This window comes from Anomaloglossus baeobatrachus, chromosome 2, assembly GCF_048569485.1.
Source record: "Anomaloglossus baeobatrachus isolate aAnoBae1 chromosome 2, aAnoBae1.hap1, whole genome shotgun sequence".
In the NCBI taxonomy this organism is placed as follows: domain Eukaryota; kingdom Metazoa; phylum Chordata; class Amphibia; order Anura; family Aromobatidae; genus Anomaloglossus; species Anomaloglossus baeobatrachus.
Window position 1 is genome coordinate 695,645,270 of NC_134354.1, and position 21,585 is coordinate 695,666,854.

The 21,585-nt window shown below is 44.2% G+C and overlaps 1 protein-coding gene across 1 annotated transcript in view; it reads left to right on the top strand.

Moving 5' to 3' along the window:
- Positions 1-21,585, top strand: part of LOC142292125 (aquaporin-2-like) — a 52,493-nt gene that overhangs the window by 17,511 nt on the left and 13,397 nt on the right. The window contains exon 2 of the mRNA XM_075337251.1: positions 11,083-11,247. Coding sequence (XP_075193366.1) covers positions 11,083-11,247 — 165 coding nt within the window. The remainder of the gene's footprint in view (positions 1-11,082; positions 11,248-21,585) is intronic.

Genomic DNA, 21,585 nt, shown 5'->3' on the forward strand with positions numbered 1-21,585 from the left:
TTTTGTTTTATTACACTTTGTACAGTCTTAATTTTCCATAGTGGTTTCTTTTTATTCTTGGACATTTTATTACTAGAGGGTATAAGTTTTTTACAGGACTCTAGTAGTATATTCTTAAACTTACCCCATTTATGTTCAGTATCCCCAGTTATCATAACATTATCCTAATCTACACATTTAAGTATTATTATAATATTGTAGAATTGTGTACATATACTTGAACTGTAGAAATTATAATTTGTAATAAATTGTACTATACTGTAGTAGTTGTGAATAGATGTTTGAGTTCTCAGCATTTTGTCTTTTTTCCTGAAGCTGACATTATTCTAGATCTCTGTAGCAGGGTAATCTTATGTTATTCTGTAGTTGACTTATGCCGGCGTCACACGGTACGATCTATCATGCGATCACAAGAGCGATCGTACCTGCCTCCGTCATTTGTGCGTCACGGGCAATTAGTTGCCCGTGGTGCACAGTCGTTAACCCGCTGTCACACGCACTTACCTCCCAGACAACCTCGCTGTGGGCGGCAAACATCCACTTCCTGAAGGGGGAGGGACGTTCGGCGTCACAGCGACGTCACACAGCGGTCGGCTAATAGAAGCGGAGGACCGGAGATGAGCAGGACGTAACATCCTGCCCACCTCCTTCCTTCCACATTGCCGGCGGCCGCAGGTAAGCTGTGTTCATCGTTCCCGGGGTGTCACACAGAGCGACGTGTGCTGCCACGGGAATGATGAACAACCGGCACGCAGAAGAAGAAACGACTTTTTGAAAATGAGCGACGTGTCAACGAGCAACGATAAGGTGAGTATTTTTACTCGTTCACTGTCGCTCGTAGCTGTCACACGCTACGATATATCAAACGATGCCGGATGTGCGTCACTTACAACGTGACCCCGCCGACATATCGCCCGATATATCGTACCGGTTGACGCCGGCATTAGACTCTTCACTGGTTGCTGTGCTGTTTTGTCTGTGTTTCAAAAGATTTTTAGAAAAAAAAAAAACATAAAAAATATGGATTATCAGGGTTGTCCACTACTATTATATTGATAGCCAATCCTTAGGGTAAGTCACCAATGTCTGTTTGTCCGCGGTCCAACAACCCACACCCCCGTCAATCAGCTGTTATCAGTGCGGAAAGCCTGTGGCCGGAAATGTTCAGTTCCAGAGCTGCTCCATCTTCTGATGTGGCCGCGGCCAGGTACTGCACATCCACCTCCTATTCAGATCAACAGGAGGTAGTTGTGTAGTAACCGTCCATGGCCACTATCAGAAGAATGGGCAGCTCCAGAACTGAGCATTTCTGGCCACCTGCTGCCACTGCCGGCAACGAGAACAGCTGATTGGTGAGGGTGCTGGTTGTCGGCAGACATTGATGGCCTACTCTAAAGGGTGCTTTACACACTGCGACATCGCTAGCGATAGCTAGCGATGTTGTGCTTGATAGCACCCGCCCCCCGTCGTTCGTGCGACATTTGGTGCTCGCTGCCGTAGCGAACATTATCGCTACGGCAGCGTCACACGCACATACCTTGTCAACGACATCCCTGTGACCACCAAACAATCCCTGCCTCAAGGGAGAAGTGTGTTCGGCGTTATAGCAACGTCACTGCGGCGTCACTAAGCGGCCGGCCAATAGAAGCGGAGGGGCGGAGATGAGCGGGACCTAACATCTCGCCCACCTCATTCCTTCCGCATTGCCGGTGAATGCAGGTAAGGAGATGTTTTCGCTCCCACGGTGTCACATATAGCAGCAGCAACGACATTAAGGAAATGAGCGACGTGTCAACGATCATCGTTTTTGAATGATTTTGCGATCGTTGATCGTCGCTCCTTGCTGTCAAACTCTGCGATGTCGCTACCGGCGCCGGATGTGCGTCACTAACGACGTGACCCAGACGATATATTGGTAGCGATGTCGCAGCGTGTAAAGCACCCTTTAGGCTCAACTCAACTCAACTTAAAAGGAATGAGCAACCTCTTTAAAGAAAGATAAAGGATTCAAGGGGCCAAGTTAAAAAAATAAAGTACATTTTTTAGTAAAAGTTTCAGAATTCTGATCTGTGATTGGAATAACAATAATTTTTTTTTTTTCACCGTTTTCAAGAAGTTTTTGTGCTAAATCCAAAAGTAAAGGAAAAAAAAAGTTTAAGAAAAATGAAAGAAAAAACTAACACTTCTTATTACAGGATTAATTTTTGTGATTGGAGTCCAAAAGCATAACTAGTGATCCACTTCAAAATCTCTCAGGAAATGTTCTTCAAAATGTAAATTTAAGTATCAAATCTAAACTAATATTATTTGCAAGAACAGATATGTTAAGTGGCTTGAATATTTTACACAAATGGAATTACAAGCTCTTTTTCTGTTTTTAGAGGGAAATTTCTTGTTAACAATGTCCTTTGATTAGCAATTACACTGAGTCAGGGAGTCACAGACTTTCTCGCTCTCTTGTGTGAAAGGCTAAGTTCACATGTTCATTAATCATCCATTAGAACGGATCCCGCAGCAATTTGTTGACAAAAAAATTGTGCAGACAAAACTTTTTTCTCCTGCTATAAAAATAGTTGTCAATTATATCAGTTTTTAAACATTGAGGTCTATGGAAAACAGATCTGTTAAATAGCCATCTGTTTTCCTTTCATTTGAAAAGCATCCAATTTTTTGCTTATCGAATTAGTTTCAAATGGAGGAAAATTGATGGTTGCTTAAAAGATCCATTTTCCATAGACTTCAATGTTAGCAGATCTAGTCGAAATCGGGAGGGGGGGGGGTTCAGACGAAAAAAGTTGTGTCTGCACTATGTTTCAGTCAATGGATTGCTGCTTAATCAGTTCTAACTGATGAGTAATGCACGTGTCAACTTAAGAGGAGTGTGATCTCAGCAGTGCACTAATAAAAAAGAAGGTATAGTAACTACTGTATATAGTGAGCTAGTTGACTTGAGACTGTGGGATTTTTACTGGACTGAAGCTCAAACAGTAAAGACCGCTTTACACGCAATGACATTGCTAACGAGATGTCGTTGGGGTCCTCGTTAGCGACGTCGTCGCGTGTGAAATGCACGAACGACCGTTAACGATCAAAATTACTTACCTAATCATTGATCGTTGACGCGTCGTTCCTTTCCCGATTATCGTTGCTGTTGCAGGAGCAGGTTGTTCATCGTTCCTGCGGCAGCACACATCGCTATGTGTGACACCGAAGGAACAAGGAACATCAACTTACCTGCGGCCACCCGCAATGAGGAAGGAAGGAGGTGGGTGGGATGTTTGTCCTGCTCATCTTCGCCCCTCCGCTTCTATTGGGCGGCCATTTAGTGATGCAGCTGTGACGCCGCACGAACCGCCCCATTAGAAAGGAGGCGGTTCGCCGGTCACGTCGCTAGGCAGGTAAGTATATGTGACGGGTGTAAGCGATGTGCGCCACGGGCAGCAATTTGCACATGACGCACAACCGACGGGGGCGGGTACGCTCGCTAGTGATATCGATAGCAATATCGCTGCGTGTAAAGTGCCCTTTAGGCTATTAAGGAAAATGTTCCAGAAAGGCCATGAAGAAAAGTAACTAAGAGCGCGTCACTCATAATGTCACTGCACGTCACAGCCTGTGCTCTTGCGCTACTTGGTGTAAGAATCCGCCTCACCGCATGTCAATGCTTGTGGCAGGTCACACTACTGTGACCCACTGCTGTGACTTGGGATGACCTCATGAGGTCATCGCATTTCATAGCTGTGGTTCTCAAACAGCACAGAGTGTGAGAGCTGGCATTGGCTGCTGTTCCAGGCGCTAGGAAACATTTTGTTCTTCATAGGTTGGAACAGTGAGTTGGCAAGCATCGTGGGACCCCCTTATTGGATTATGGCAGACCTGGATTACAGTTTAAAAGGCTAATAAATTGGTGAATGAGGGTACCTCTTGACTTCTTTTCTTTTATATTTCTCTCTTTTAGGTTCGCTTTGCAGGAACATTGTGGGAATTCCTTATTGGATTATGGAGGACCTCAAACGATTTTTTTTTCTAATAAATTGGTTAATGAGGGCTGGTGTCACGGTTTTTTTTTATTATAAATAAAATGTTTTTGGTGTATTTTTTTCCTTTTACAAATACTGGGTTAGTAATAGAGGTGTCTGATAGACACCCACCCATTACTAATACCAAGGCTTGATGACAACTGGCAATAAACAGCTGGTATCATCCTCACATATTACCCCAGGATGAGTATAGGTGAAGCGCCAGTATTTGCTCATCGAATGGATACACCACGTCTGGAGCAGCTGCGCACTGCTTTTTTTTAGGCTGGGAAGGGCCCAATAACCATGGGCCTCCCCAGCCTGAGAATAAAAACAAGGATATACAACATGAAAGGCTCGTAAGGGTGGTTCGGTGGACAGAAAAGACAACCACTGAGTGCAGATTCAAGGATTCAAATCCAGATGCATGACAGGAACTGTTCGCCAGAGCACCTACATGTTAAGTTCCCAGGACAAGGGTTAGGTGTTATTTTTTTATTTTTCGAAGTATTCCCATGGACCGCTTCCCACCCAAAAAAGGGTATACAGTTCATGGTTTATTATTTTTCTTGTTCTCCTGTTCCACCATATAAACAGGGCCATCATGCAGCCCTTATTACAAATATTTAGAGGTCTATCAGGTGGCCCTTACTCATAAATTTTGGAGGGCCATCAGACGGACTTCACTCAACTTACAAAATTTTGAGGAATCAACCAAGAGGTGAGCGGCAATTACGCCATAAGCAGAGTAACCATCCCGCTTCTCTCTACTCAAATGCTCACTGCTCACAATTAAGGAGGAAGCTTTGCATGTGGACCTTGTGGAGATGGATAAAGTATGCAGGGTGCTATGTGCTTGCATATCCTGACTGCTTGCCCTGGAAATGCTGCCATTTAGGCTTGTGAACTCTGAAGCCTTATACAACATGATAGCTGTGGCCATCCTGCAGTATTTGATCCTCAGCCACCAATTAATTTCACGGTGTGCCATCTTTGAATTACACCAGCACATGTCCCATAACATCATCTGTGCCCTGACCAACATAGATTGCAGCAGCAGTATACCTATGGAAGGACTGCAAAGCAATACACCCTGATTATATGCCTCTAATCCATTTCTATCCACCCTCCAGCAGCTATCCCTACATTGAATGCAGATAATAGCAATATTGATATGGAATAGAAGAGATGTAGGACTAAAAAGCACTTTTGGTTTTAGATTGCGACATATAGGTCAATAGGAAAGGCTAGAATCCCTGCCTACAGGAGCTTATTACGCCATCCCTTCTCCAACAGCTTGTGCTCCATTAAGTGCAGCTAAGAGTGGTATTATTATAGAGCATAACAGATTTTTTTTATGTAGCAGCAGAAAGCTCTGTAAGACTAGAATCCCTGTCTACATGCCTCTAAAACAATATCCCTTCTCCAGCAACTTGCCCTACACTAAATGCAGCTAAGAGCAATTGTTTTATTATAGAATAGATTTTTACGTAGTAGTGGCAAGGTCTGTAGGGCTAGAATCCATTCCTGCATGCCTTTAATACACTATCCCTTCTCCAGCAGTTTTCCCTACACTAAATGCAGCTAAGAGCGGTATTATTATAGAATAGAATTGATTTTTTACATAGCAGAAGCAAGGTCCGGAAGGCTAGAATTCTTGCCTGCATGCCTCTAATAGACTATCCCTCCTACAGCTGCTGCCCTACACTAAAAGCAGCTAAGAGTAGTATTATTATGGAGTAGAATAGATGTGAATTAGCCCTAAAAAAGACCGGTGGTTTAATATTGCATCAGCAGGTATTGTGACAATATAACATACTGTCCCTTCTCCAGCAGAAACTCTCCCTACACTATAACCAGGTACAGTGCGCCGAACTTGGGGTCACTGGGTCTTATGTACACCTGATGACGCCATGAGGCCAGCCAATCACAATGACACAATGATGTTAGTTGCCAAGATGGCTACGGCATTACTGTGATTGAGAGGCAATCCCAGCCTGTTTAGTGGCTGAAAAAGAGCAGCAAAACATGCAGGGTGGGGACTCGAGCATGGCGCGCAAGTACCAGGATACTTGATCAAGCATCAAGTGTCTCCAGTAAATAGGGACTGGGTTGAAGAAAAATGTTAAGGATACAGAAGTAGGGATGAGTGGATCTGTGGAAGTTCGGATTCAGGTTCAGTCAGACTTTAGTTAAAAGATCGGTTCAGGACCCGTATTTGACCTGAACTTGACCCTTGACCTCAAACCTCATATAAGTCAATGGAATCATGAACTTCTGTCCTGTAAAATGGTTTTAAAATGGTCATAGTAAGGGCTAGGAGCCTGTAAAAGGAAGCAAAATGGGGGCAATTGCATACAAATGTCAGTAGTAGGGCATTAATTAAAAAGAAATTGCATGGGGTCCCACCTATTTTTTTTAACCAGAGCACGTAAGAAGACAAATGCGAACTGCGGCCCTCATCTTTACCTTGGCTGGTTATCAGAAATCTGAGACCAGCAAAATCTATTAGGAAAAACCCTGATTCCTGTGATAGGTCACTTGCTGGGCTGCTTAGTGTCGTTTAAAAAAAATAAAAAATAGAAGATTACCCCTAGAGGACTATTTGGCCTGCTGCCCTGTAGATCATTCCCGTCCCAACACTGATTAGCATATTTTTACTTATGCAAAGTGCTAATCAGTGATGTGGGTGGGGTTATATAGAGCTCAGAATCCAGAGAACTGGTAAATCTGCACCACATAAAACAGCTGGTAATCAAAACTGCAGCACTCGGTTGATTTATATCAAAACTACACCTAGTAGACTGGAAGGTGATACATCACTAGAATTATGAACTCTGCACCTAAATCATGCTGTTCTTAGAAGGAAGCCCCCCAAAAAACAGTCACAGATTTGCTTTAAAAGACAGCAAAACACATTGCCCCCCCATGCTCTCTTTTATTACACCTGCCATGATCCTCTGCTCCAGGACTGATGGTATGACCCTGTTGTCTCCCAACAGAGGTAAAACTATGGTGCAACCAAAGTTGAAGCTTTTACAGTCTACTTTGTTATTCTTATCTCTATGAGTGGTATGTAACTCCACAGGAACTGGCACAGATGGTGAGGTGGCGCATTTCCAAATTTTGTTGGTGGACTGTTTAAAAAACAGGTCCAACTCAGGTCATTTTGGCACCAAAATCCGATAACTCACTGTCTTTCCACCTGCCATGTACAAGGTTGCTTACTGTCCATGCTCCAGGTTTAGCACTGTTTCTGGTACCCCTCAGTACACATAACTCACTCTTCTTGCTGCCCCCCTAAACCAGGTGTCTCAGGGCACTTGCTTAAGGTGGACCCAAACTGTCTGAAGTACAGAATTAGAGGGTATCTTTACTTTTAAGAAAGTTTTTGGAATAAGCTGTCCTGTGTGTACATGAGGAATAACACTATATCTGGCTAGTATATGACTTAAATCATGCATTTCCCCTCTTCCACCTTTTAATTTGCAATCCATTTGCTTCAGTGATCTCTCTCATACAAAATTCAGTGTAAAAAGATGGATTCTTTCTGGTCAATGATTTATTAACACACAGAGAGAGCCAATAGCAACATAGAGGACAAAATACTGCAGAGCTGAGCTGTCGGGATGTGAATCAGCTCTGGGATGAGGTAAAAGACTTGTTAGAAGTTCACCACATTTTTTTTATTTCCCTCTGCCTGTTTCCTCTCCCCCTTCCTTATTTCTCTGCCTAACTCCCCTCTCCGTAGATTATAATGGGCTGTTTCACATGACACCTGCAGTCCATGACAAGTTCGGGAGGTGGTGAGGGGAGGAAGAATTGGATATAATTCAGGAAGAAAGCTGATTTATCTGATAAGATACAACACAAAATTTCTTACATTGCCTTGCGAAAGTATTCAACCCACTTGATTTTTTTTCAACCTTCTCCCACATTTCAGGCTTCAAACATAAAGATAAAAATTTTAATGTTATAGTGAAGAATCAACAACAAGTGGGACACAATTGTGAAGTTGAACTAAATGTATTGCTTATTTTAAACTTTTTTTTAAAAATAAATAACTGAAAAGTGGAGCATGCAATATTATTCGGCCCCTTTACTTTCAGGGCAGCAAACTCACTGCAGTTGATTGAGGATCTCTGAATGATCCAATGTTGTCCTAAATGACTGATGATGATAAATATAATCCACCTGTGTGTAATCAAGTCTCCGTATAAATGCACCTGCGCTGTGATAGTCTCAGTGTTCTATTTAAAGGACATACAGCATCATGATGACCAAGGAACACAACAGGCAGGTCCATCATACTGTTGTTGAGAAGTTTAAAGCTGGATTTGGTTACAAAAAGATATCCAAAACTTTAAACGTCCCAAGAAGCACTGTGCAAGCGATCATATTGAAATGGAAGGAGTATCATACCACTGCAAATCTACCAAGACCCGGCTGTCCATCCAAGAGATGCAGCCAAGAGGCCCATGAACACTCTGGATGAACTGCAGAGATCTACAGCTGAGGTGGGAGAGTCTGTCCATAGGACAACAATCAGTCGTACACTGCACAAATCTGGCCTTTATGGAAGAGTGGCAAGAAGAAAGTCATTTCTCAAAGATATCCATAAAAAGTGTCATTTAACCCCTTCACGACCGGCCGATTTTTCGCTTTCCGTTTTTTTTTTCGCCATTCTTTTTCTGAGACGTAACTTTTTTATTTTTCAGTCAATATGGTCATGTGAGGGCTCATTGTTTGCGGAACGAGCTGTACTTTTAAATGAAACCATAAGTTTTACCATATAGTGTACTGGAAAACAGCAAAAAAATTCCAAATGCAGAAAAATTGCAAAAAAAGTGCGATAGCACTATTGTTTTTGAGATATTTTATTCACTGTGTTCACTATATGGTAAAACTGATGTGTGGGTGTGATGCCTCAGGTCAGTGCAAGTTCGTAGACACCAAACATGTATAGGTTTACTTTTATATAAGGGGTTAAAAAAAATCGGAAGTTTGACCGAAAAAAGTGGTGCACATTTTACGCCATATTCCGTGACCCGTAGCGTTCTCATTTTTCGGGATCTATGGCTCAGTGACGGCTTATTTTTTGCGTCTCAAGCTGTCGTTTTTAACGGTATCATTTTTGCGCAGATGCTACGTTTTGATCACTTCTTATAGCATTTTGCGCAAAAGTTGTGGCGACAAAAAAACGTCGTTTTGGTGTTTGGAATTTTTTTGCCGCTACGCCGTATACTGATCAGATTAATTGATTTAATATTTTGATAGATCGGGCGTTTCTGAACGCGGCGATACCAAATGTGTGTATATTTTTTATTTTTTTAACCCTTTAATTTTCAATGGGGCGAATGTGGGATGATTTGAACTTTTAGGTTTTTTTGTTTTTTTTTTAAATTTTTTAAAACTTTTTTTTAACTTTTTTTTTTATTTTACTAGTCCCCCTAGGGGGCTATTGCGATCAGCATTCCGATCGCTCTGCACTATCTGCTGATCACAGCTATACAGCTGTAAACAGCAGATACGCTCTCTTTCTCTTTTGCTATGCCGCTGGCACAGCGAAAGTGAAAGCAATTCATGTGTAGTACAGGAGTCATCACATGACCCTGTGCTACCATGACAACTAACGGAAGTCACGTGATCACGTCACGTGACTTCCGGTATCGGGCGGTAAGTAAAAGTTTACTGCGATCGCGCTTATAATGGTGCTGTCACATATTGACAGCGCCATTTAAGGGGTTAAACGGCACGAGCAGATAACGATTCTGCTCGTGCCTAGCAGGCACACATCTCAGCTGTGAAAATCAGCTGAGAAGTGTGCAGATCTCGGGCAGTAACATTATGACCGCTAGGACGTAATTTTACGGCCCGCGGTCGTTAAGGGGTTAAAGTTTGCCACAAGCCACCTGGGAGACACACCAAACATGTGGAAGAAGGTGCTTTGGTCAGATGAAACCAAAATCGAACTTTTTGGGCACAATGCCAAACTATATGTTTGGCGTAAAAGCAACACAGCTCGTCAAACATGGTGGTGGCAGCATCATGGTTTGGGCCTGCTTTTCTTCAGCAGGGACAGGGAAAATGGTTAAAATTGATGGGAAGATGGATGGAGCCAATACAGGACCATTGTTGAAGAAAACCTGTTGGAGTCTGCAAAAGGCTTGAGACTGGGACAGAGATTTGTCTTCCAACAAGACACTGATCCCAAACATAAAGCAAAATCTACAATGGAACAGTTCACAAATACACGTATCCAGGTGTTAGAATGGCCAATTCCAGACCTGAATCCAATCGAGAATCTGTGGAAAGAGCTGAAAACTGCTGTTCACAAACACTCTCCATCCAACCTCACTCAGCTCCAGCTATTTACAAAGGAAGAATAGGCAAGAATTTCAGTGTCTCGATGTGCAAAACTGATAGACACATACCCCAAGAAACTTCAGCTGTAATTGCAGCAAAAGGTGTCGAATATTATTGTATGCCCCACTTTTCAGTTATTTATTTTTTTAAAAAGTTTAAAATAACCAATAAATTTCGTTCAACTTCACAATTGTGTCCCACTTGTTGTTGATTCTTCACCATAAAATTAAAATTGTTATCTTTATGTTTGAAGCCTGAAATGTGGGAAAAGGTTGAAAAATTCAAAGGGGACGAATACCTTCGCAAGGCACTTCGCCTGTTTGTTGAAATTACATTCTAATTATAAATACTTTCTTAAAGAAGTCATCATGTTGATATGAATTCAATATAGTTGAAAAGGAAATTGAATGTCTACAATCAGAGAAGATGCCACTTGTGAGTTATGGGATTTAATAGTTGTTTATTCTACTTTGCGTTGGATCAGAACTGTATAATAAGTAAAAATGATGTCTGCCCAGTGCATGTCCATGTAAGAATCAGATACTTCTCTGTCAAATAATACTACACTGTGGATACTATAATGAAAGCTGTTAAATAAAAATATCTTAGTGAAGCTCATTTCTCAGTACAGTAAGTAATATCATTATATCTGACTGCGTTCGGGGAACTTAAGTTCTTTTTATATCTGTTTTTCCAGCCTAGTAATAATGCAACCGAAGGACAGGCTGTGACTGTGGAAATCATCCTGACTCTGCAGCTGGTGCTCTGCATTTACGCCTCTACCGATGACAGACGGGATGACACTGTAGGGTCACCATCACTTTCCATCGGCCTTTCTGTGGTAGCGGGACACTTAATTGGGGTAAGTGCTTGCATATATTTTTAGTTATCCCCTTTATTGTATTATGCCTTTATTATAGTAAATTGCTGTGTATCATAGCATAAATAAAAGCTTATATATACTATAAAGATCTCAGCATTATACAGGTGGACACACAGAAGGTTTTCTAAAATAATGCATGATATTAATGTTCCTATAAAAAGGAAAAAGTTACTACTAGAGCAAAAACCTGCCACAATGTGACTGCAGTATAAAGAGGGACAGAGGGCTCCTATGCTGTACCTCACGCTAGGGGACCCTAGGCTATCTCTAACCTCAGGGATACCATTAATGGTGGAAATGCCTGAGTCCTGTGCTGGCTATTCTCCCTTCCAAATCTAATCTGTTATCCCTCTCATCGAAGGGAAGGAAGGGGCAGGTTATGTCATGGTAATACAGATTAAGAGTAGAGATGAGCCACCCTCTAAAGGCTTGAGTTCAGTTCGGTTCAACGAACCTCTCGAACCCCATTGAAACCAATGGCAGGCAAACACAAACACATAAAAACACATTATAAATGTACACAAACAGTTAATAAACATTGCCATAACACTTACAGGTCCCCGCGTCGCGTCCTGCACTCTGTCTCCCGCCGCTTTTCCTTCCGATATTCGCTGCGTCCTCCCGGTAACCAGCACTGATGATAGGACCTTCCGTGACGTCAAAAAAAGCATGTAACCAGTCACGTGTCTATTATCTCATTGGCTACAGACTGGTCACATGGCTAGATGTCATTGCTAGGTCCTGTCAGTGCATCTCTCCGGTACGCGGTGCTCGTTTGTGCATCCCCGTGTACCGGCGAGATGCTCTGGCACATGGTCGGCTCCCCGTTCTGATTCCCCATTCCGTTTTTCACCGGCTGCCACAGCCGGTCAATAACGGAGATCACCGTTGCTATAGCAACGCGCCTGTCAGAGGTGACGTCACCGCATAGCCTGTTGCCTCAGCTCACTGATTGAGTGATTAGACTACACGGAGCAGCAGTGTCTTCCTCCCCTGCAGCGCTGTCTGATGTAGCAGAGCTGCATGGGTTGAAGGAGAAAGAAGACAGAAGACCATGGATCGTGGAGGGATGTGAGGGAATAATGAACATGGAGTCTCTAAGTGTGTTTGTGTATTTATTTCTATTAAAGTATTTTTTCTCTGTGTGGTGTCTTTTTTTTAACCCTTTATTGGAGATTCTTAATGGCCGGGTCAAACTTGGCTGACATTAAGAATCTCTGACTTAATACTAGCTAGTAAAACAAAGCTAGTATTAACTCATTATTACCCAGCAAGCCACCCGTCACCAGGGCAGCTGGAAGAGTTGGATACAGCGCCAGATGATGGCACTTCTATGAAAGCGCTATTTTCTGGGGTGGCTGCGGACAGCAATTCGCAGCAGAGGGGCCCAGAAAGCTTGGGCTAACCTGTGCTGCGGATTCCAATCCCCAGCTGCCTAGTTGTACCTGGCTGGACACAAAAATGGGGCGAAGCTCATGGAGTTTTTTGCCCCCCCCAAAAAAATTATGTGGGCTTTGCCATGTTTTTGTATGCTAGCCAGGTACAGCAGGCAGCTACGGGCTGCCCCCAACCCCCAGCTGCCTATTTGTACCCGGCTGGGAACCAAAAATATAGGGAAGCCCTTTTTTTTTTTTAATTATTTCATGAATTTCATGAAATAATTTAAAAAAAAAAATGACATGGGCTTTGCCCAATTTTTGTGTTCAGCCAGGTACAACTAGGTGGCTGGGGATTGGAATCCGCAGCTCAGGGTGCCCAAGCTTTCTGGGCACCCATGCTGTGAATTGCAGTCCGCAGCCGCCCCAGAAAATGGCACTTTCATAAAAGCGCCATCTTCTGGTGCTGTATCAAACTCTTCCAACTGCCCTGGTGATGGGTGGCTCGCTGGGTAATAATGGGGTTAGGGCCACCTGTATATTATCAACTGGCCCTAAGCCCAAAACTCATGGTGTCATGCCAATATTAGACATAGCCACCATGAATTTCTAGTACAGATAAAAAAAACACAACACACAGAAAAATATTTTATTAGAAATAAAACACAACACAATTAGTGACTCCATCTTTATTGAAATAAAGAACCTCACTCCGCAGTAATCCTGGGTCAAGAGTCCCGTGCCGTCCAATCCGGATCCAATATCATCTGATCGGTTTGCTGGAAGGCAAAGCGATCAGATGATGTGTCAGGTTCAAGGGCCTGAATCACATGACACAGCAGCTGATTGTATAAACGGCTTTTATACAATCAGCTGATGCATCAGTGCAAAAAAAAAAAGCCAGCCACACCGCTCGACTTATAGTGTCAGCTGAGTCCGTCAGGTGACCGCATCAGCTGATCATTGCCAGGTCTGAGAAAGAGAGAGAGAAGATAGAAGAGAGAGAGAAGATAGAGAAAAGAGAGAGAAAAGAGAGAGAGGAGAGAGAGAGAGAAGCGAGAGAGGAGAGAGGAGAGAGAGAACGAGAGAGAGAATGGGAAAAAGAGAAAAAGAGAGACTAAGAAAAAGAGAGAGAGAAAAAGAGAGAGAGAAAAAGAGAGAGGAGAGAGAGGAGCGAGAGAGAAAAAAAAGAGAGAGAGAGAGAGAGAGAAAAGAGAGCGAAAGAGAGAGAGAGAGAGAAAAGGAGAAAAAGAGAGGCTGAAAAAAAGAGAAAGAGAGGAGAGAGAAAGAAAGAGAGAAAGCGAGAAAAAGAGAGAGCGAGAGAGGAGAGAAGGAGAGAGAGAAAGAGAGAGGAGAGAGAGAGGGAGAGAGAGAGCAAGAGAGAGAAAGAGAGAGACAGAGAGAGAGAGACAGACAGAGGGAAAGAGAGAGAGAGAGTAGAAAGAGAGGAGAGAGCAGGCTAGTGATAGGGGCGTGTTCAAAATACTATCACGTGACAAAAGGGATGTCATCCCTGGAAGCAGCCCATACAGTCTAGCATAAACCCTGAGCACAGTGTGACCGCTGGTGAGGTTTGCGCGCTCACGAGATTATGGGCGGGTACTTGCTGATAACAATCACAGTCCCGCCCATAATCACTTGCCTGCGCACACGTCACCAGCGGTCACACTGCTCAGTCCCGTGAGACTGGCACTGGGCATGCGCAGGGATGGCTGGAGCAGTGGGCGGTGCATCAGCTATGGAAAGAAGCGATGGGGGGTGGCATACAGGACCAGGGGGCAGAATAACGGATGCCAGAAAGCCCGCCCCCGTGTCACATTTACAGTATCTGAATACAAAAAGGTACCACTTTATAAACTCTTTATTTTGGTCTCACATGGGGCACAATAATAACAGGGACCTTTCTAGAATGCAGCCTAGGAGCTGCAGAGGGGGAATCTTTTAGGTTTTGGGCGAAATTTCTGCTGACAGGTTCCCTTTAAGCGAGCGCTCTATCCACTGAGCTACTGCCTCTAATGATAAAGATAGGCAGATTTGGTAATCTTGATGTCTGCATTGCAGAGTGAAGTGTCTGGTGACAGCGCGATTCACTTCATTCCTACGTAGAGCTGATACAGCGCAATCGTGTTCTATGGTGCTGCTGCATCTTCATGTTCTGCGACAGTGTCGTGTGGATTATGTCGGACCTGGATGTGTATTTGGGGATTAATAAACTGGTAAAAGAGGGTGTTTTTTTGTCTTATATTCCAAATAAAGGATTTTTCGTTGTGTGTGTTTATTTACTTTCACTTACAGTTTAATCATGGAAGGTTTCTCAGGGAGACGCCTGGCATGATTAAACTCATTATTACCCCGATTGCCACCGCACCAGGGCAATTCGTGATGAGCTGGGTGGAGTCCCGGGACTGTCGCATCTAATGGATGCGGTAATTCCGGGCGGCTGCTGGGTGATTTTGTTAGGGTGGTGGGCTCCCCATAATGTGGTGCTCTCCATCCTGACAACCGCAACCGATCATGGGCGCCGGTGTGCGGGGAAAGCACAGAATAACTGATTGAATAATGAAGCGGCAGCCATTTTCTAAAGAGGAAAAGACGCTGCAGATTTGTGACAGCCATGCAGCGAGATGCCTGTGATCGGTGAGTAGGAAAGAGAGAGGGATTGTGCTAGGGACGCAGGACGCATGCAGATAGCAATGTGTGCACATAGACTTACAGTGAAAAGCCACGTTTTTGTTGATCGAACCGTTCTCGAACCTAACCAGGTCGAACCTAACTGTCAGTTTTAGCAAAAAGTCGAGTTCGAGCTCGAGCTCGAGCTCGAACACCCCCCAAAATCACTCGAACATGAAATTGGTGAACCTCGAGCCTTGAACATCGCTCAACTCTAATTAAGAGGAAAAACACTGCAAACTCACATGAAAAAACAGTAAAACACTAAGGAGAAAAGAAAGAGCAGGAAGGTAGCAACAAAAAGACAACAAGGGTTAATACCACAACCGTTTACAGCAATAATGCACAACAACCACCAGTAAGTGTGGATCACAAAACCTCACCAGACCAGTATAGGTAATCTATAGCTGGCATTAATTAAATAGTCAAGCCAGAATAAATAGGAAGGGAGAGAATATGATTAGCACTCCCACACCATGTGATCAGAGACTAACAAACAGCCCAGCAGAGATTAACTCTTGCTAGCTTGCCAAAGCCTTTGGATTGACAGCATCTCCCTGTGCTAATAACAGACCTCAGAGAAGTTCGCAGGCAGAGTGCCAGAACTTTTAGTTTCCATAGATCCTGACACCACCATGGCAGTTGGCAATGCCTGAAAACATTTCTTTGTGGCAAAACCTTCTTGAAATTGCAAGTTAAATTGTGTTTCACTGTTTGGCCTGATATCCTGTGCATGCTCAAAATAGGGAAAATATAGCCTCTAGGAATGTCTGTTCTGCACCTGTACCGATACCGAGCTCAACTGAAGGCAGCGCTGTCTATCAATTATGGAGGGAGGCGCCAGGTGGGCAACTTGCCAGACTGCCCCCGATGCGCTGACCAGCTAACTAACATAGAAGATTAAAAATTGCTAAGTGGAAAGTAGACCACGTATTGTGACTAGAGATGAGCGAACCGGTCCCGGTTCGGCTCGAGGCCGGTTCGCTGAACGGGTGTCCCGTTCGAGTTCGGCTCGTCGAACGTTCGACGAACCGAACTCAAACGTATAGGCTACAATGGGAGGCAATCACAAACACATAAAAATGCATTATAAATGTACACAAACAGTTAATAAACATTGCCATAACACTTACCGGTCCCCGCGATCCCTTCTGCACTCTGTCTCCTGCCGCTATTCCATCCGATGATCGCTTAATCCTCCCGGTGACCTGCACTGCCAGCAGAGATGCAGGACCTATCGTGACGTCAAAATAGCCATGTGACCAGTCACGTGGCTATTATCTCATTGGCTACAGACTGGTCACATGACTATGACACGTCATGTAGGACCTGCGAGTGCATCTCTCCGGTACACGGTGCACATATGTGTATCGCCATGTACCGGTGACATGCTCTAGCACACGGTCAACTCCCCATTCCGTTAGGGACCGGCTGACACAGCCGGTCATTAACGGAGATCACCGTTGCCATAGCAACGCAGTTAGCGGTGACGTCACCGCTAACCACGGCTCCGAGAGCACCGTTGCTATGGTAACGCGTCTGTCAGCGTTACCGCTGTTACCGCTGACAGCCAGCACTGATCACTCACGGAGTGAAGGCTGCACGCTGCTGCACGATTGTAGTGAGGATTGTAGTGAGGATGAGGTTCCCCAGCCCCAAGTGATGAGCTGGTGAATCTCATCCTTCCTCACTACAATCATCACTACTACTACACTAGTGAGGATTGTAGTGAGGATGAGATGCCCCAGCCCCAAGTGATGAGCTGGTGCACCTTATCCTTCCTCACTACAATCGTCACTACTACTACACTAGTGAGGATTGTAGTGAGGATGAGATGCCCCAGGCCCAAGTGATGGGCTGGTGAACCTCATCCTCACTACAATCGTCACTACTACTACACTAGAAAGAAAGAAGACAGAAGAGCAGGATCGTGGAGGGGTGACAGGGGGTAATAAAGATGGAGTCTCTAATGTGTCTGTGTATTTATTTCTATTAAAGTATTTTTTCTCTGTGTGGTGTCTTTTTTTTAACCCTTTATTGGAGATTCGTAATGGCCGGGTCAAACGTGCCTGACATTAAAAATCTCTGGCTTAATACTGGCTAGTAAAACAAAGCCAGTATTAACTCATGATTACCCAACAAGCCACCCGGCTCCAGGGCTGTTGGAAGAGTTGGATACAGCGCCAGATGATGGCGCTTCTATGAGAGCGCCATTTTCTGGGGCGGCTGCGGACTGCAATTCGCAGCAGAGGCGCCCAGAAACCTCGGGCTAACCTGTGCTGCGGATTCCAATCCCCAGCTGCCTAGTTGTACCCGGCTGGACACAAAAATGGGGCGAAGCCCACGTCATTTGTTTTTTAATTATTTCATGAAATAAGTGAAATAATTAAAAAAAACGGGCTTCCCTATATTTTTGGTTCCCAGCCGGGTACAAATAGGCAACTGGGGGTTGGAGGCAGCCCGTGGCTGCCTGCTGTACCTGGCTAGCATACAAAAATATGGCGAAGCCCACGTCATTTTTTTGGTGGGCAAAAAAATTCTGCATACAGTCCTGGATGGAGTATGCTGAGCCTTGTAGTTCTGCAGCTGCTGTCTGCTCTTCTCCATACAGATAGACAGCAGCTGCAGAACTACAAGGCTCAGCATACTCCATCCAGCACTGTATGCAGAAGTTTTTTGCCCCCTGAAAAAATTATGTGGGCTTCGCCATATTTTTGTATGCTAGCCAGGTACAGCAGGCAGGTATGGCTGCCCCCAACCCCCAGTTGCCTATTTGTACCCGGCTGGGAACCAAAAATAAAGGGAAGACCTTTTTTTATTATTTCATGAATTTCATGAAATAATTAGAAAACAAATGACGTAGGCTTCGCCCCATTTTTGTGTCCAGCCAGGTACAACTAGGCAGCTGGGGATTGGAATCCGCAGCACAGGTTGGCCTGAGCTTTCTGGGCCCCACTGCTGCGAATTGCAGTCTGCAGCCGCCTCAGAAAATGGCATTTTCATAGAAGCGCCATATTCTGGCGCTGTATCCAACTCTTCCAGCACCTGCCTGCTATACCTGGCTAGCATACAAAAATATGGCGAAGCTCACGTCCTTTTTTTGTAGTTTTTTGGCAAAAAAAATAAAAAATGCTTCCCTGGATTTTCCATTGCCAGTGAAGGTAACCAAGCAGTGGGGGTTAGCAGCCAGTAGCTGCTTGGATTACCCTTAGCTAGCAATACAAAAAATGCAGCGGGAGCCCATATATATTTTTTTTAATTATTTATTTAAATAACTAAAAATAAAATGGGCTTCCCTGTATTTTGATTGCTGGACATCACAGTGCTGTAAAAATAAATCTTTAAAAAAATGACGTAGTGCTCCGCGGTATTTTTGATTCTCAGCGCAGATAAAGCAGACAGCTATGGGTTGCCAAACCCATCTGCCTGCCGTTACCTTGGTTGGCAATCAAAATACAGGGAAGCCCATTAATTTTTTCTATTTAAAAAATAGTTAAAAAAAAAAATGACGTTGGGTCCCCCCATTTTTGATAGCCAGCTAGGGTAAAGCAGACGGCTGTAGCCTGAAAACCACAGCTGGCAGCTTTACCGTGGTTGGGGATCCAATGTGGAGGTCCCCTCAGGCTCTTTTTTATAATTATTGTATAAATATTAATAATTACACACTAAAAGTAGGGTCCCCCCCAAATTGGATCACCAGCCAAGGTAAAGCGGACAGCTGTGGTCTGGTATTCTCAGGGTGGGAAGGTCCATAGTTATTGGGCCTTCACAGCCTAAAAATAGCAGGCCGCAGGCACCCCAGACGTGGCGCATCCACTAGATGCGCCAATCCTGGCGCTTCACCCCAGCTCATCCCGTGCCCTGGTGCAGTGGCAAACGGGGTAATAAATCGGGTTGATACTAGCTGTAAAGTAACCTGAGATCAAGCCCAGCAGTTTGTGATGTCATGGCGTCTATTAGATACTCAACATCATAAATTGTCAGTACTAACAAAAAAAAAAAAATCGACAAAAGAAATTTATTTGAAAAAACAGTCCCCAAAACATTTCCTCTTTCACCAATTTATTGTAAGAAAAAAAATAAAGGGGTCCCATGACGACTCTGGACCGTCTAGAATATGGGGGGGAGACACTCAGGGAATGTATCCCCCATTTTCTAGGAGTGCGGACCCTTCATGTGAGGAGTGTGGGTGCAATGAATCTGCACTCACTCTTCTCGGGTCCACAGCAGCAGAGTCCATGTCGTAATGGTTGCTACCAAAGCTGCAATGCCCTGCTCATGAGGTAAGGGCATGCCTAATCAGGAGAACTACTGTAGAGGAAGCTCTGCTCACTGGTATATAGGTGCTCAGAGGTAATAATAGATAAAATTAGTGAGTAACCTCGACACTCTAAATCTCCCAGACTAAGTCAGTAAGTCACAGCGGATAGTAATGCAAAATCACTCTTTATTGGTCCGTATTAAGAAAAAAAAATTTTTCATAAGCATATATGTTTTTGTCCAAAACAAGTTACAAATGACGTTTCGGCCTGAGCCTTCGTCAGATTGAACTTATCTGCATGTAATTATGAAAAATGACAATAATCAGTATCACATAAGAGTGAGAGAACAATAACATAAACTCGAACAATGTAGAGGTACAATTGGGATGCAGCAAAAAAATTGCAACACAGCAAGAAATGAAACACATGATACAAATGTCATAATACAGTACAAGGACAATATAGTAATGACAAATATGGGGTCAGAGTAGACTTAGACAGCTCTGGTACGAAAGAGATGTCAATCATAAAGTAACATGTGCAGTAGGTGTAGAGCTACAGTGTGCATGGCAGAGCTAATGGGTAGACCGACCATAGAAAAAGAACGGAGAAAAAGTGGAGAAAAAGTGGAGAAAAAGTGGAGAAAAAAGTGGAGAAAAAGTGGAGAAAAAGTGGAGAAAAAGTGGAGAAAAAGTGGAGAAAAAGTGGAGAAAAAAATGGAGAAAAAGTGGAGAAAAAGTGGAGAAAAAGTGGAGAAAAAGTGGAAAAAAATGGAGAAAAAGTGGAGAAAAAGTGGAGAAAAAGTGGAGAAAAAGTGGAGAAAAAATGTAGAAAAAGTGGAAAAAAAGTGGAGAAAAAATGGAGAAAAAGTGGAGCACCCTTTGGTGCCTTTCATGTGGCACTAAGGGGTGCTTAGCTTAGTATTTAGCCAAAAAAATGAAATAAAAAATGACGTAGGGTTCCCCCTAGTTTTGTAGCCAGCTAGGGTAAAGCAGACGGCTGCAGCCTGCAGACTACAGCTGGCAACCTCACCTTGGCTGGTAATCCAAAACTGAGGGCACCCCACGCTGTTATTTTAAATTAAATAAATAATTTAAAAAAAAAACACGTAGGGGTCCCCCAAAATTGGATCACCAGCCAAGGTAAAGCAGACAGCTGGGGCCTGATATTCTCAGACTAGGGAGGTCCATGGTTATTGGACTCTCCCCAGCCTAAAAATAGCAGGCCGCAGCCGCCCCAGAAGTGGCGCATACATTAGATGCGCCAATCCTGGTGCTTCGCCCCAGCTCATCCCGCGCCCTGGTGCGGTGGCAAACGGGGTAATATATGGGGTTAATACCAGATGTGTAAGTCACCTGGCATCAAGCCCTGGGGTTGGTGAGGTCAGGCGTCTATCAGATACCCGACATCACCAACCTAGTCAGTAATAAAAAAAAATAGACGACAAACACATTTTTATTTGAAAAAACACTCCCCAAAACATTCCCTCTTTAACCAATTTATTAGAATGAAAAACAAATCCAGGTCTGGTGTAATCCAAGGGGTTGCCATGACGATCCACACTGTCCCAGTCAATGAAGAGCAGGATGTTCCCCATTGGCTGGGAGAGCAATGCAGTGACCTGAGCTAACATCAATGGGTCAGCCCAGGTCACTGCAGGGCATGACAAGTGCTGCTGTCAGGAGCGAGGTACATTACCTGCGCTGATCTCCAGCACACTGACAGCCCCTGTCAATGAGTTCAATGACCGGCGCCTTCACACCAAGTATCGCGAGAGGCCCGTGACATCACCGCTAGTCAGTCTCGGGTCGGAAGCGAGAGGTGATGTGACAAGCGGCTGCCATGGAGGACAGTGACAGCGCTGAGGTCGGGATGGCGGGACTTCATCACCGCAGGTAAGCCGAGCGGGGGGGGGGGTGTGTGTGTGTGTGTGTGTGTGTGTGTGTATGTATGTGTACATGCCGTGGGCAGGAGGGGGCGGAGCGAGCTGAGCGGGGAAGTGTGGGCTT